Consider the following 15,742-nt stretch of genomic DNA (forward strand, 5'->3'; position numbering starts at 1 on the left):
GCCCGAGCACCCGAGCTCTCCGCGGAAGAGAACACCCGGCCAGGCAAGCCAAGTGCGCGCGCCCGCGCCCCGCCCACACGGCCGCGCCCCGCCCACACGGCCGCACGCGAGGGGCGTGGCCGCTTCCTGTCGGCGTCGGGGCCGGCGCGCCCCCGCTGGGCGGCCGACCTCACGCGCCTGCGCCGCGCGCGCTCGCCGGAGGCGGGGCTGAGCCGCGCGGGGCCGGGAGCGCGCGCCCGACGCCGACCGCCCAGCTTGCCCGGTCGCGGCTCGCGCCCCGAGCCCAGGCAGCAGCTCGCGCCGGGGTCGAGGGCGTGGCGGCCCGGCAGCCGGCGCCGCACAGACTCTGCCGCGGCCACCTCCCGCCGTGTCTCCCCGGAGGCCCAGCCCCTTCGCGACTCCCGAGCTCCCGCCTAGCCCGTCTGGCAGCCCCGGCCTCTCCTTCCCTTACCTGCCTGCCTGCTGCGGCGACCACGCGCGCAGGTGAGTCCCTGCTTCGCCGGGTGGGGCCCGCGCCCGCCTCTCCGAACAGGCTCTGCACCCGGCTCTGGAGAGGATTGGAGTGCACTTGGTGTGGAAAGTTTAAAAAAAACAAACCAGTCCGCCTGTGCCCTGGGAGGGTGGGCGCTCCTGTGCGCCAGACCCCAGAGATGCTGCGCCTTTGCCTCTCGGGTCCAGCCCTTCTCGCGCCCGGGGTCTTCTCTGACAGCTCTGGAGTGGTGTATCTGCAGAACACAACCAAGAGAAGGGATCTGTCTCGCAACAGCTGTTTGACTTTTTGAAAAGCTGACAGATCCAGCCTGCTCCTGAACGCAGAAGGGGGGCAGTTGGTAAAACGGGGCGACCAGAAGGTGGAAGCCCATCTTTGTTGTTGTTGTTGCTCCTTTCTCAGAGATGCGTGGGTAACCATCGCATTGCCTGTTGGATAACTTCTTGAAACTTGTCTGTCTGCTTCCTTCTGCTGCCTGGGCCGATAGAGCAGTAGTGGTCTGTTTTCAGCTTGCTTCGTCTCAGCTTCCGTGCAAAATCTGATCATCTCCTTCAGGAGATTAGCAGTCTAGGGCACGGAGCAGTTCAGATCCGTGTTGCAGATACTAACAGAATTATTTAACGTGATGCTTTACTGCAGGGCTCAAAAGTATTAGCTCCCTCTTATTGAAAGTTACCTGTTGTTGTTTAGTCTGTAAATCGTGTCCCACTCTTGGCGACCCCATGGACTGTAGCCTGCCGGGCTCCTCTGTCCATGGGATTCTCCAGGCAAGAATACTGGAGTGGGTTGCCATTTCCTTCTCCAGGGGATCTTCCCAGCCTTGGGATGGAACCCACGTCTCCTGCTTTGGCAGGCGGATTCTTTACCGCTGAGCCACTGCGGAAGCCTGGAAGTCTCTGCATTTCATAGAGTCTCACATGTACAGTTTGATAATGGATTGAGGATTCCCTGGTAAAGAATCTGCCTGCCGGTACAGGAGACTCCGGAAACGCAGGTTCGATCCCTGAGTCGGGAAGATCCCCTAGAGGAGGAAATGGCAACCCACTCCAGTATTTTTGCCTGGAAAGTCCCATGGTCAGTCAGAGGAGCCTGGCAGGTTACAGTCCATGGGCTCACAAAGAGTCAGAACCGATGGAGAACACACTCATGACTCGTCGTAGCTGTGATTACACAGGATTTAAAATGATTAATTTTAAGAGTGTTTCATTAGTTGTGGTTCAAAATACTGAATTATAAAACACAAAATATTGAGACTCAGAATATAGATGTTTGTGTATCACGCGACAGTCGTGCTTTTTGATGGGGATTTTGTATTGGTTTTCTAGAAATTGACTTTTGATGCAGGAAGACAGTGAAAGGCTTGAGAACTCAGCTCCCCTTCTTTAGCCACGCTGTCAGCTTTATGTTTTACCGGGTTAGCAAAACTTCTTTCTTAGAGTGGGAAGAAATTTCAGTGCTTTTCGAGAAGGCAAGATTTTTTTCCACCGTTGAATTATAACGTTTGTAAAACTTTTAAACACGTGCATGTTAACGGTTACAAATGAGTACAGATTGTGTATGGTGCTGGAGGATATAGTGGTTGAAAGACTTCAGCAAAGCATCATGAAAAATAGTGTGTTTTGGAAATCCATTAGACTGAAGTCTGTGGAATAATGGGAGCTCTAAAGTTCAATGCCATCTATTATCTAGACCCAGAGAACCACAGGAGGTGGAGGTCAGACAGTAGATCTCCACTTTTCCCCTCAAATGTAGAGGTTATAGTGAGGGGAAATGAATTCTATGCTGTGAAAGAAATAGCATCAGTCCTTACATCTCTACTTCAGCTCTTCTTTAAAACCAGCTACTTTCATTTGTTCTGTCAGTTGGTTATTGTTATTTCTCTCTCCCGCTGAAAAGTACTTCATGCATCTTAGTCATTATAACAGGACCATTTCTGAATTACATATGAAAAGAGGGCATAGGTCGTTGAAACATACAAAATTCAAAAGTCTAATTTTCGCCTTTACTGTGGCACCATTTTTTTTTCTTACCACAACTACTAGAAAGTAGTAAGATTTTCTGCCTGCAAGTAGTGAATGGGGAGGAAGTGGATGATAACAGACTTACAAGATAGCTATTTGAAACTGTCACACTGACAATCCAGAGGGTTCTTTTTTTGAAAAAAAAAAAAAAAGAAATTTTAAAAAGGCATTTAGTAGTTCAACAACATCTCTGAGTATTTTGCTCATTTTATATTGAGAGGACAAATGTAACTCAAAAAGCCAGATGACTTTTCCCAGGTTATTCAGCAGGGCACTTGTGGAGCTGGAAATGAAATATTTGTTTGCTTCCAGTATTGATTGATCACATCAGAAAATAATAAATTGCATCTAGCTAAGGTATGTTAAATATTCACCAAGTTGAGAAGCATACTGTTTTGAAAAATTATTATTATTTTTTAATCCTGGAAGAGGAATTTACCTTTTCCTGATCAGAATTTAAAATGCAAAGTCAGATTCATGTGCTTGACATTTTCCCTTGATGATTACTTTTGTCACAAGACTTGTATCCGAGCAGATGGTCATGCTACTTGGAGTTTTCCACTCATTTAATATTTCCATGAGGAAACAATTTGCTAGAAGCCAGCCACAGCTACAGTTGTGCTGCAGATGATGCTAGACCCTGATTACCACAGACTTTTGCTTATAAAAGCTGATGGATATTGGTCCAGCCCTTTCCGATCCTATTTCCCTGAGTTAGAAAATTGAGGGACACCTTAGTCTTGTAGGAGTTGCAGCAGAGCAGAGTTAACAGACTCCAGTGTACTTCTGTAATTTTTTTTCTTAATAAAATCAAGCTATTTCTTAAGTACCAGCTGAAATAACTTATGATTTCTTTACAGATGTGCTAGGATTGTTTTTTCCACTGGTTGATTCCGATCATATCCCTGTTCACATCTAGCTGCATTTGTAATATCAGAAAATTATGAAATGGTTGACAATGTTAATTTAAGCTATATCCAAAAAAAATCTCACAGGAGGCCTTTAGCAAGAGAACCATCAGGTGAAAGATAATGTCTAATACTGCATGCGCTGAATTACAACATAAAGTTCTCTGAGGTCCTTGAAAAGTGCACTGTGGACTTTTTCAGCTAGCTCTCTGTTTTTTAATCTTTACATGATTTCACATTGGAACTATAGCACCATACCAGTGGTTGCCCTGGAGCTGGTTTTATTGATAGCTGCGACTGAACAGTTTTCTTGAAATGATTCAAAGTGTTAGTTTTGTTTTTGTAGCTTTATTTTTGTGTCCTTTTTGTTGCCTGGCATTAGATCATTTGGGTGTGTATTTTTCTCATTTTGTAATTTTAATATCAGTTCCATCAAAGGTTCTGATATTATTGGGATCCTTCCCACCCAAAAATATGTTAGCATAGTTCATGCCTATGTAAAAATAATTAATTTTTGAGCACCAACTATATGCAAAGCATCATTCTGAGCACCCAATATGTATTCTCTGATTTAGTACTTATAATATCCTTATTGGATAAGGATTATTATTACCCCCATTTTATAGTTGAGGAAACAGAAAAGGAGGCAAACTAATGTACCTAACGTCAAATACTGGGGCGGGCCTCCCAGGTGGTGCAGCAGTATCCACCTGCCAATGCAGGATGTAAGAGACGTGAGTTCGATCCCTGGGTCAGCAGTACTGGGGGCAGGAGACAGAGTTTAACTCTAGAAAATTCTGATTATCGAGCCCAAATCTTCCTGAGATATATATTTAAAGATTGTTCAGACTTATTTGTAGTTACTATGGGATTTAATTAATCCATCCTTTTAAACTGTATCAAATATACACTAAGGTATAAGTGAAGAAAATGTAGCAATACTATAAAGATTATTGAAATAATTTTTGATGAAAGGCAAATAATTTAACAATTATCTAAAAAAATTGAAGGGGAAATACCTATAAAATAACCTATGTAAGTTATAGGGGATAACTGGCAAAACTTGAAAATAGACTCTGATTTCAGTAACAGTGTTATATTGTTGTTAAAGTACTTGGGTTTGATAATTGAACTGTGGATTATACAAGAAAATGATCTTGTTTTTATACAATGAAGTATTTGAGAGTGAAAGGAGCAATACTGTCTTAATCTCAATGGTTCCAGGGAAAAGCGTGTATATAGAAAAATGAGGGAATGATTTTTAAAATGAGTCAGAATGTAAGTAATTGGTAACTCCGAGAAAAGGGTATACAGGAATTTCTTATACTATTCTTATAGTTTTTCTGTTTGAAATTATATCAAAAGAAAAAGCTGCCCTGAAACGAAGGTAGAAAACAGGAAATGAAGGTGTAACATTCTAAGAATTTTTTCTTTTAAGTCAGCTGAAGGATTGTTTCTTGTGCCCTGATTTTTGTGTTTTGTTTTTTTTTTTCTTTTTGGAGGTTGGAAGAAGGTACTTGAGACCAATAGGAAATCTTACCAAACATAGCTTGACTTTCTCAAATTTTAAAATCTAACCATTCAGAGCTCCCTGACTCTCCAACCAAAACCATGTTTTCCTTGCCTCTTTTTAATGGGGTGGGGAATAAAGCTTTAGTGTCTCTAAGAGCTAAGAGATAAAAAAAGACCGCCCACTTTTAGTGATACTGGAAGTTTAATTGCCTAAAACCTTCAATACCATGCTAATATTGGCTAATTCTTGAATTTGTATTTACTTTTGTCTGCGCAGGGCTCTCATCACTGCACACAGGCTTCCTCTGGTTGTGGGGCGTGGGTTGCTCATTCTGCTGTCTTCTCTAGCTGGGGAGCTCCGGCTCCAGAGTGCGGCCTCAGCGGTCGTGGTGCTCAGGGTCCGTTGCCCCGCGGCATGTGGAGTCTCCATGGATCAGGGATCGAATCGGTGTCCCCTGCAATGGCAGGCGGATTCTTAACCACTGGACCACCAGGGACGTCCTAGAATTGACTACTTTTTATGTCAGATCTCTGTAACCCTACTTTCGAGGCAGCCTGGCCCACCCACCTTTCTCACTGTGTTTCCTGCCAGACTACCAAACGTGGTCCACTCCGGCCACATCAGATCTTATATCTTGTGCCTGCTGACCTTGTTGTCTCCCCGCCTTTGTCCATGGACTGTTGGCTTCGCCTGGAATGCACCCCATTCTTTTCTTGCTGAAATTCTCTTCCGACAAGCTGTTTTTCATCCTCGTGCAGAATGAAATTTTCCTTTGTGTGTGCTGCCGTGTCACAGCGCTATCTGCTTTCATTCAGCAATCCTTACGAAGCGTATACTGTGAGCCAGAAACTGGGCCAGGGACTGGGGTCCAAAGGCACTCACGCTCTGTTAGCTAAGAGTGATCTGTGAACAGACAGTCGTAGGTACTGTGACAGCGAAATGAGCAAAGTGCTGTGAAAGCCATAGACTACCCTCCACAACAGTCTTGGAGAAAAGGTTACAACGAAAGTCACAGTGAGATGCCGCGTGCACCCCATCAGGCCCCTTTCCTGATTGGAGATTTCCAGCACAATAATCTACTGGAAGAAGTTTTGAACAATTGTACCCAGTTAGGTACATTCAGCGGAAAGCTAAAAAGACGAGTCTGCAAGTCTAGATCTCAGGAGAGAGAGAGGCGGAGTCCGGGTATGTAACTCACACAGACCTGTGATTTTCCGTGTGCACAGGCAGGAAGGACTTGGGGGCAGATTAGAATCTCTCAGGGTCACGTTGTTTTTCAAACCACCATCCCCTCCAGCGCCCAAGATCCTGCTTCCCCCTTCACTTCGGTGACATCTTTCCTGGCTTAAGAATAATTGTCGGAAGCGAGAGACCGTCTTGATAGACACGTGTCACGCGGGTGAACCACAGGGAAGCAGGAAACCAGTTGAGAAACACTGGTGGCGGAGTAGTTAAATGCTGGGGCGTGGATAAAAGCTCAGGAAGAGTAAGATGACGAAGAGGATGGGGTTGAAACCTCAAGGAGACAGAGTTGTAAAGGGTGAGTGGAGGGAGCGGAGCCACTCTGAGGACAGATGCGGAGGAAGGAGAGCTGGAAGAGACGGGCGGTGGGAGGCAGGGGCACAGAGACATCCCTCGGGGGACGGTGGGACCGGGGGCCGCCCGAGGCAGGTGCCAACCCCAGGAGGCTGCTGCTGGCCAGTCGGGGCCGGTTCAACCGGAAGGTGGCAGCCGGAGTCCAGCTGCCCGGAATTCAGGGGTGATGGGAGTCAAGGAGTGTCCTCTTTCCAGGCGCCCCTAGAAAGGGGGAAGCTGTGACAGAGAGAGGTGGATTGAGGGGCAGGCAGACTCCAAATAGAAGATTTTTCTTTCTTCAAGACTGGGGCGGGGTGGGGGCAGGGACTCGGGAAGAAGTGTGTTTGCTAAGAAAGAAGAAAGAATGGGTGGAACAGATACAGTCCATACCAGGCAGGACTTCCCTGGCAGTCCAGTGGTTAGGGCTGTGTGCTTCTAATGCACGAGGCACAGGTTTGATTCCTGGTCAGGGAACTGAGATCCTATATGCAGTGCAGGGCAGTCAAAGAGGAAAAAGAAAAGTCTGAGCTCTAAAACAGTGAGAGAATAAATCTGTGTTTGAAGGGAAAAAAGGTAAAGGAGCCCATGGTTAAGAGCCTGCACTTTCAATGCAGGGGACCCAAGTTTGATCCCTGGTCAGGGAACTAGATACTGCATGCCACAACTAAGAGTTCACATGCTATGAAAAGGAACAAGTTTGAATCAGTTCTAGTGGAATGGATGGACCCAGAGCCTTCATACAGAAAGGAGTAAGTCAGAAAGAGAAAAATATCATATAATAACGCGTATATATGGAATCGAGAAAAATGGCACTGATGAACCTATTTGCAGGGCAGGAATAGAGGCGCAGACATAGCGAACAGACTTGTGGACACGGTGGGGGCGCAGGGGGAAGGAGAGAGGGGGAGGGATTGAGAGTAGCCTCGGAACATACATATTACCATATGCAAAACAGACAGCCAGTGGGAAGTTGCTCTGTAACTCAGGGAGCTCAGCTAGGTGCTCGGTGACAACCTGGAGGCGTGGGATCGGATGCAGGGTGGGACCGAGGTTCAAGAGGGAGGGGACCCATGTGTACCTACGGCTGATTCATGGTGTTGTATGGCGGAAACCAACACAACATTGTAAAGCAATTATCCTCCAATTAAAAAAAAAAAAAAAAAGAGTTCTCATGCTGCAGCTAAGACCCAGTGCAGCCAAATTAAACACACACACACAGAAAACAAAAATGTGTTGGTGCCAAGATCCTTTTGAGGTGGGTGGTGTTGTTGAGGAGAAATTCTTGCTGGGTGGGAGCTCCTTGAGGGTAGGAACCATGCTTTATTCATCTCATATCTCCCTGTACCTGGCATGCAGTATATATTCGGAAAATGTTTATAAAAACAAGTGAAGATTTACTTTTTAGAATTAGCCTTTCCTGATTGATTTAGTGGAATAACGGGAAAATCACTATTTTCCCCCACAATTAACATTTTATATTGTACTCTATGTAAGCAATCTATTTGCAACTTCATGTTGTTTAAAATAAAAGAGAAAAATCACAAATTAGATAATATTGAGGTAGTAATAATCATGCTTATTTAATTTTCCTGTGCCTGATAGGTATGACTTAAATTCCAGCATCTTGAAATATGTTATGGTCAAGGCACCTGCCTGGTGAGTGTTGTGTGCAGTTCATCAGAAGAGATAAAAATGGGTTAAAACAGTCTTATAAGGCAGTCACTGTTCATTATTTAACAGGGGGACACTATCCACTCCATGCTGGTAAAATGATATATTTTTAAGCATTCAGAGAAAGGACATTTTTTAAATGTCTTCTATGTCAGATTTTGTCTGTAGTAAACATTTCTGATATTAACAAAGACTGACTTTATATAGAGCTTTCGGTTCTGTGTAATTTAGTTCTTCGAGAGTATATTCAAAAGAACAGATTGGTTAAAAAAGGTGAATTCAGCTCATTGCAGGCTATATTTCAGGGTGCAGATGGTGAGTGAATCCGTGTGGGTTTTCTTCTGCTCTGCCAAGTTTCAGTATTGTGGACTTAAATCCCAAACAAATATGTGAAGGAGGTTCTGGTTCACATTTTCCTTCCCCCTGCTTGTAAACTGGTATATATGTTGATAGTATCTCATTTTGTATTATCCCCCCCCCCGCCACCTCATTTCACTAGAAAACTTCCAGCCTTTTTTTTTCATAAATCATTGCCTGTGAAATATCTTATGTAAAATATGCTAAGCAAATCAAATTAGTGTATATAGAATTCATTGCTGAGGACCGTGATGAGTTGATTTCAACATTGATTGATCTTTCCTGAATAAAATTGCCTCATTTGATGAATTGCTGTCTTGAGAACTGATCGGAACGTTATTGGACCTTCAATATCTTTGTTGTTTTCTCTTTTTTTAAACAGCTGATGCCTGGTAGACATCTTTGAACTTTAAAAACGGAGAAGACCTGCTTTTAGAGGAAAATGTTGAGGGACGCTATGAAGTCTTGGAATGATAGCCAGTCAGATCTTTGCAGTACTGACCATGAAGAGGAAGAAGAGATGGTTTTTGGTGAAAATGAAGATGACTTGGAAGAGATGATGGATTTAAGTGACCTGCCTACCTCACTTTTTGCTTGCAGTGTCCATGAAGCAGTGTTTGAGGTGCCGGAGCAGAAGGTAGGCATACACCCTACCTTTCTCTGTCTTAGGTAGTGTGTTGAATGTGTGTGGATTCAGGGAAACAGCTGATGGCTGCCTATTTGCAAAGTTTGTTATTGGTCCATGGCAGGTAGAGAAGTGTGCACCAAACTTTAGACATTGCTTTGGCATTTTGGGGCTCCCTGGTGGCTTAGAAGGTAAAGATCTGCCTGCATTGAGGGAGACACAGGTTCAATCCCTGGGTTGGGATGATCCCCTAGAGGAGGGCATGGCAACCCACTCCTGATGTTTTGTGAGAATATCAGTCTGCAACAGACAGGAAATGCTTAAAATCCAGTCCTACCCCATGAATATTAGAAGCACTGGTTTATAGTGAATGCTGAATGAAGTCTTAATAAGTTCATCTATTGATTCACTCATTCATTCATTTTTGTAGCTTGTGGTTAAAGAAAAGCTAAGTGACTTTTAGCCTGGCTTCCTATTACTTGGTAGTAAATTCACAAAGGAAGAACTTATTTTAAGCCTTTTTCTGAGGCTAATAACATAATTAGGACTGTTTATGATTTCATTTGGGGCTTCCCAGGTGGCTCAGTGGGAAAGGATCCTCCCACCAGTGCTGGAGATGCAGGAGACATGGGTTCAGTCCATGGGTAGGAAAGATCCCCTGGAGGAGGAAATGGCAACCCACTCCAGTTTTCTGGCCTGGAAAATCTCATGGACAGAGGAGCCTGATAGGTTACAGTCCACAGGGTTGCAAAAGAATCAGACACGACTTAGCAACTGAGTATAAGCACAAAGATTTCATTTTAACAGAGTTTAGTATTTCTTTTTTACTTCCTGCAACCTGCCCAGGGCAAAATGATTGAGTTTATTTGTTAATTTTTTTAAAGATGGCTACTCTTTAGTTCATTCATTATTTACCTATATAAAAGAGAACATGTGTGTGCCTTTCATTCCATGGTGGCCTCACAAAAGCCTGTAGATCTTAAGTTACACAAAAGTAAAATATTTCTGCCATTGGTATGAAATTTTGCGTGTTCTAAGACTGTTTCAAAATCCCACCATGCTTCCTTTTAATTTGTTATCTATGTCTTCCAAGTATTTTTCTTCCTGGTGACTCTTGTGGAGCAGAACTTGATACGATGAATAGTTTGACTCAGTACATACTTGAATGCCTTGAGTGTATAAGGCACTGTACCAGTGGCTTCAGGGGATAGAGTAGGAACTTAAATAGTTCTGCCTTGAGAGCCCTGCAGTGGAGAGGATAAGTAATTTGATGTAAAATATAGTACTCATGCCTTTAGAGATGCCTGAAAGTACTGAGTGTAGGGAAAATTAAATGTTTCCTTTGCAGTTTTCTTCTGTCGGTGTCTTCTTTTGCTTTAATTTCTCCTGGGCTAACCTGTTTGTCCAGGTTGTCCACATGTGCGCAAAAGACAAAGCAAAATAAAAAACCCTTCTCTTGGATTGTGGGCAGAATAATTCTGATTGCAATTAAATGCCTTATTTTCAAAAGAATTTTAGTTTTTTCCTGATTTGAAAAGGTTTTTGTTTTCTGTATAACTTTGTAATTGTTGGAATGAATGAGCTTCTACCCTCTTCTGAGTGGTCGACCGAGTGACATAGGGACCATTTCATCTGAAGCTGAATCTTTATTTTAGTTCCTGGATTGTGGCTCTGCATTTTCCCCAGTGGATCCTGGAAATTGTGTGACGTGGCAGAGGAAAAGTAAAGAATATAGTAAACTGTAAGAGAAATAAGCCAAGGGAAAATTTATCTCATAACTGCTGTTTCTGCAACAGCCTGGTTGTTAGCTTTTTTCCATGTGCTCAGCTAATCAGCGGCTCAGGTCAGAGCACTGCAGGTTTAGTACCTCATTTTCCTGTAACAGATTGGAAGTCATTCCGGTGTTATTGACTTGCCATTTTTAACCCCAGTTTTCCCTTTCTTAAAATAAGGAAAAATTAAGCAGGCTTCTGATTTGAGCATGAGAGATTTTCAAGATTTAATTTAGGTTTTTATGGTGGGGGAAATTGGAGTGCTTCTCCTTTCTGCTTTAGGTCTATGTGTCTGAGGGATCTTGGTAAATGTTGATGCAGAGCAGCACTCCAGCTGGGGCCTGACTTTATAGAGAAATGCAGACTAGTCGCTTTTGGACTAGTCTGTTCGCAAAGCACTACCCTTTGTACATAAAACTGTTTCTCCTGACCTACTTACCATACGATTTTGGATTTGTTTTTCTAATGACAAAGGTTGGGATATATTAGGACATCTCTACTTGCTCTCCTGGTCCTGCTTCTTGATCAGTGATACCTAGCATCTAATATAGTTGCCTAGTACAGAGCAACACCTGTTAGGCTGAATGAATGGACTCTGTAAGATATCTGCTGAGGATTAGTGATACAGAGTTGTGATGGAGAGACAGACGTACTGAGCTGAGTGAGGTTCAGTTGAACGTAGGAGATTTAACCTGAAATTGTGATTTCAGATACACTGGCTCAAATTTCTCTGTGGTCCGTGTAATCATATGCATGATATAAACCTTCCTGTTGAGCATCTGGTTTCTATATCCTCCATTTAAAGATGAATAGAACATGTTACTTAAGAAAAATAAATGATATTTGGAAGTTAACTGAAATCCTTTGATTCTCCTAATCAGTTGTCGAATGTTCTAATACAACGTTCAGTCCAGAAGAAGTAAGTCTTTTGAGGAAACTGATTTGTTTTAAATCTGGAGATTCAAAGAGAGAATGTTTCTATTTAGTGAACTGTATTTTTAACAGTGACTGGAAGGTAACAGTTTCAGTAAATAGTTAATTGAATCTGTAGTACCATTCTGACCAAGAATTAGTAAAAATTTAGTTAACTTCAAGGCTAGATTAAATACTAGAGAATCGTAGAAGTTTAGAGCTAGAAGAAATTCTATTCAAGTCTTCTATACAGTAGTTCCAGAGTAACAGAGTAATTGAGCTTGCTTTTAGAACCCATTTTTCACTTATTCACTGAAAACTACAAAATATTGCTGAAAGAAATTAAAGACAATACAAATAAATGAAAAGATATTCATATTCATGGACTGAAATACTTAATATTTTTAAGGTGTCAATACTCCCTAAAGCAATCTACAGATTTGGCACAGTCACTATCAAGATCCCAAAGATATTTCCTGCAGAAATAGGAAAATTCCTAAAATGTATAGACTCTCAGGAGACCCCCAAATAACTAAAACAATTTTGAAAAAGAACAAAATTGGAGGACTCAAACACTTTCTGATTTCAAAACTTAATACAAAGCTATAGTAATCAAAGCAATGTGGTACTTAATGTCAATTGTATCTCAGGTAAAAAAAGAACAATATGGTATTGGCATAAAGATAAACAGGGGCTCTGCGTCAACCTAGAGTGGTGGGATGGGGAGGGAAATGGGAGGGAGGTTCGAGAGGGAGGGGACATATGTACACCTATGGCTGATTCATGTTGATGTTTGACAGAAAACAATTATCTGTAAAGCAATTATCCTTCAATTAAAAAATTAATTAAAAACAAGAAAGCCCCCCCCAAAAGGTAGACATATTGACCAGTTAAATAGAACAGAGAGTCCAGAAATGAATCCTTGCATATATGGTCAAATGATTTTCAACAAGGATGCCAAGACCATTCAATGGGGAGAGGACAGTCTTTTCAACTAATAATGCTGGGAAAACTGGAAATTCACATGCCACGGGATGAAGTTGGACCCTTACCTTACACAGTATACAAAAGTTAATTAAAAATGGATTCAAGACCTAAAGGTTAGAGCTAAAGTTATAAACTTAGAAGAAAACATAGAGGGAAAGCTTCCTGACATTGGATTTGGCATTAATTTCTCTAGAAGGACACCAATAGCACAGGCAGCAATAGAAAAAACAGACGCAAAAAAAAAAGAAAGAAAGAAAAAACGGATACATTAGGACTTCATCAAAATTAAAACAGTGTGCATCAATTGACACTATTCATAGAGTGAATAGGCAACCTATACAATGGGAGAAAATGTTTTCAAATTATATATCTGATAAGGGATTAATACCCAGAATATATAAAGAACTCTTAAAATTCAACAACAAAAACCAGATTGGGTATATACAACCAATTATTGGGCAAAGGATTTGAAGAGACATTTCTCCAAAGAAGATATATAAATGGCCAATAACCACAGGAAAGATGCTCAACGTCACAAATAATTAGGGAAATGCAAATCAAATTCACAATGAGATACTTCACACCCAATAAAATGACTTATCATGAAAACAGAAAACAGGCATTGACAAGGATATAGATAAACTGGAACCTTTGTGCATTGTTGGTGGAAATATAACATGCTGTGACTGCTGTGGAAAATAGCATGGCAGTCCTTTAAAGAATTAAGCATAGAATTATCATACAATCCCATGATTTTGCTTCTGGGTTTGTACACAAAAGGAAGGAGAGATTTGACTATATATGTGTTCAGCAGTGTTCACAGCTGCATTATTCATAATAGGCAAAAAATGGAAACAACTCAAATGTCCATCAGTGAATAAATTAATAAACAAAATGCAGTGTGTTCAGACAGTGGAATATTATCCAGCCTTTAAAAACTAATGAAATTCTGATCCCGTGGATAAATCTTGAAAAATGCTCAGTGAAATAAACCAGGCACAAGAGGATAAATAATGTATGATTCCACTTACATGAGACAGAAAGTAGAATGGTAGCAGCCATGGGCTATGAGAAATAGGGAGTTAGTAGTTACAGTTTATGAGTACAGAGTTTCAGTTTGGGATGATGAAACATTCTAGTGGATAGTGCTTATGTACAACAGTGTGAATATACTTAATGCCTCTGAATTGTACACTTAAGAATGGTTAAAATGGTAAATTTTATGTTTATCACAATCAAAAAATGCAACCCCCTGTTTTTCTTGAGTTGATTATTCTTTGTAGTATGCTTTTGTACATATGTATAGAATATGTACACATGCGTGTACTGTGTATGTGTACATATGTATGTAAGGTGTTGGGGAAGACTCCTGAGAGTCACTTGGACTGAAGGAGATCTGACCTGTCAATCCTAGAGGAAATCAGTCCTGGATATTCATTGGAAGGACTGATGCCGAAGCTGAAGCTCCAATACTCTGGCCGCCTGATGTGAAGAACTGACTCGTTGGAAAAGACCCTGATGCTGGGAAAGATTGAAGGTGGGAGGAGAAGGGACGACAGAGGATGAGATGGTTGGATGGCATCACCGACTCGATAGACATGAGTCTGAGTAAGCTCTGGGAGTTGGTGTTGGACAGGGAGGCCTGGCGTGCTGCAGTCCATGGGGTCGCAAAGAGTCAGACATGACTGAGCGACTGAACAGAACTGATGTGTATATGGGCACCTCTCATGCCCCACTTTGCATCCTGTTGGCCCACGTGTGCACTCCAGCTGTTGCCAGAGCGCTCGGCCGCGCGGATGTCACCTGGTGGCAGCCGTCCCGCACGGCGCAGGGGCATCTTGCCTTTGTCTCAGTGTTTCTCTGCTGCCTGTGCACAATTGCTTGGCCGTGCAGACAGGGCCATCCTTGGCTAGTGGGGGGGCTGAAGCCAGTGAGTAAGTCCCTCCTCTGACTCTCCCGCCCCCAATTCCTTGGCTCCTTCCAGAGCTCCTAGCAGGATCAAGCCCCCGTTACTCACAAAGGGGACCAGTTTGGTAACACAACCTGGACAGGAGGACAGACTTTTCCTGTCTTCCTTCTTCCAACCTTATCCCATGGGGTCACTTCCCAAAACAAGCTTCCTGTGTGTGCCCTTGCCTTGGATTCCACTTTCCCTAGGAGCCCAGGGAAGACACAGGCTAATGACTTCCAAGTTTGGTGATTCTTCCTGCGCGGAGGCACTATCTCAAGCTCTCAAAAAGGGGGCAGTTTCTAGGTTGTGCGAAAAGGTAAAGACTAATGTAAAGAAAAACCATGGGCCCACCCTATTTAGCAAATAAAATTTTACTAATACAGTTGAGCCTCTTGTCTCTTCGCCCAGAGATAACCATTATCCTGAACTCTGTACTCTTTGCTACCCCATGAACTGCAGCATGCCAGGCCTCCCTGTCCATCACCAACTCCCGGAGCTTACTTAAACTCATGTCCATCATGCCGGTGATGCCATCCAACCATCTCATCCTCTGTCGTCCCCCTCTCCTCCCACCTTCAGTCTTTGCCAGCATCAGGGCCTTTTCCAGTGAATCAGCTCTTCGCACCGGGTGGCCAAAGTATTGGAGTTTCAGCTTCAGCATCAGTCCTTCCAGTGAATATGAAATTGGTGTATTTTTAGACCAAAATGGTCTACTTTCCCCCTCTCTCTGAAAGTAGTTTTCCTATGAAACCTTCTGTAAGCTGAAATGGTATAAAGCTGAAAAGCAGTTCCTTGGGGCAGTCTTGCTAACAGATGCACAAAATAAATTAAGGTAAAGCACAGATGCTCACAGACCCAGTTCCAGGCTAATGTGCTTGATGCTGAGAAGCTGAGGGTAGTTTCCTAGGAAGGAGCTTGGTGGAGCCACTCTCACCACTCAGGGGGCATGCTGCCTCCATG

General features: G+C 42.9%; 1 protein-coding gene across 2 annotated transcripts in view; it reads left to right on the forward strand.

Moving 5' to 3' along the window:
- The first annotated feature begins 231 nt into the window (after positions 1-231).
- Positions 232-15,742, forward strand: part of RCAN3 (RCAN family member 3) — a 31,878-nt gene continuing 16,367 nt past the window's right edge. Inside the window, exons 1-2 of one of the 2 annotated variants that reach the window (XM_065930066.1) lie at positions 232-483; positions 8,918-9,172. In XM_065930066.1, the coding sequence (XP_065786138.1) occupies positions 8,978-9,172 (195 nt within the window). In that variant the 5' untranslated portion in view covers positions 232-483; positions 8,918-8,977. Of the gene's footprint in view, positions 484-8,148; positions 8,164-8,917; positions 9,173-15,742 lie in introns of those variants that run through there. The other variant, XM_065930067.1, reaches the window with a different exon arrangement.

This window comes from Muntiacus reevesi, chromosome 3 (genome assembly GCF_963930625.1).
Source record: "Muntiacus reevesi chromosome 3, mMunRee1.1, whole genome shotgun sequence".
In the NCBI taxonomy this organism is placed as follows: Eukaryota; Metazoa; Chordata; class Mammalia; order Artiodactyla; family Cervidae; genus Muntiacus; species Muntiacus reevesi.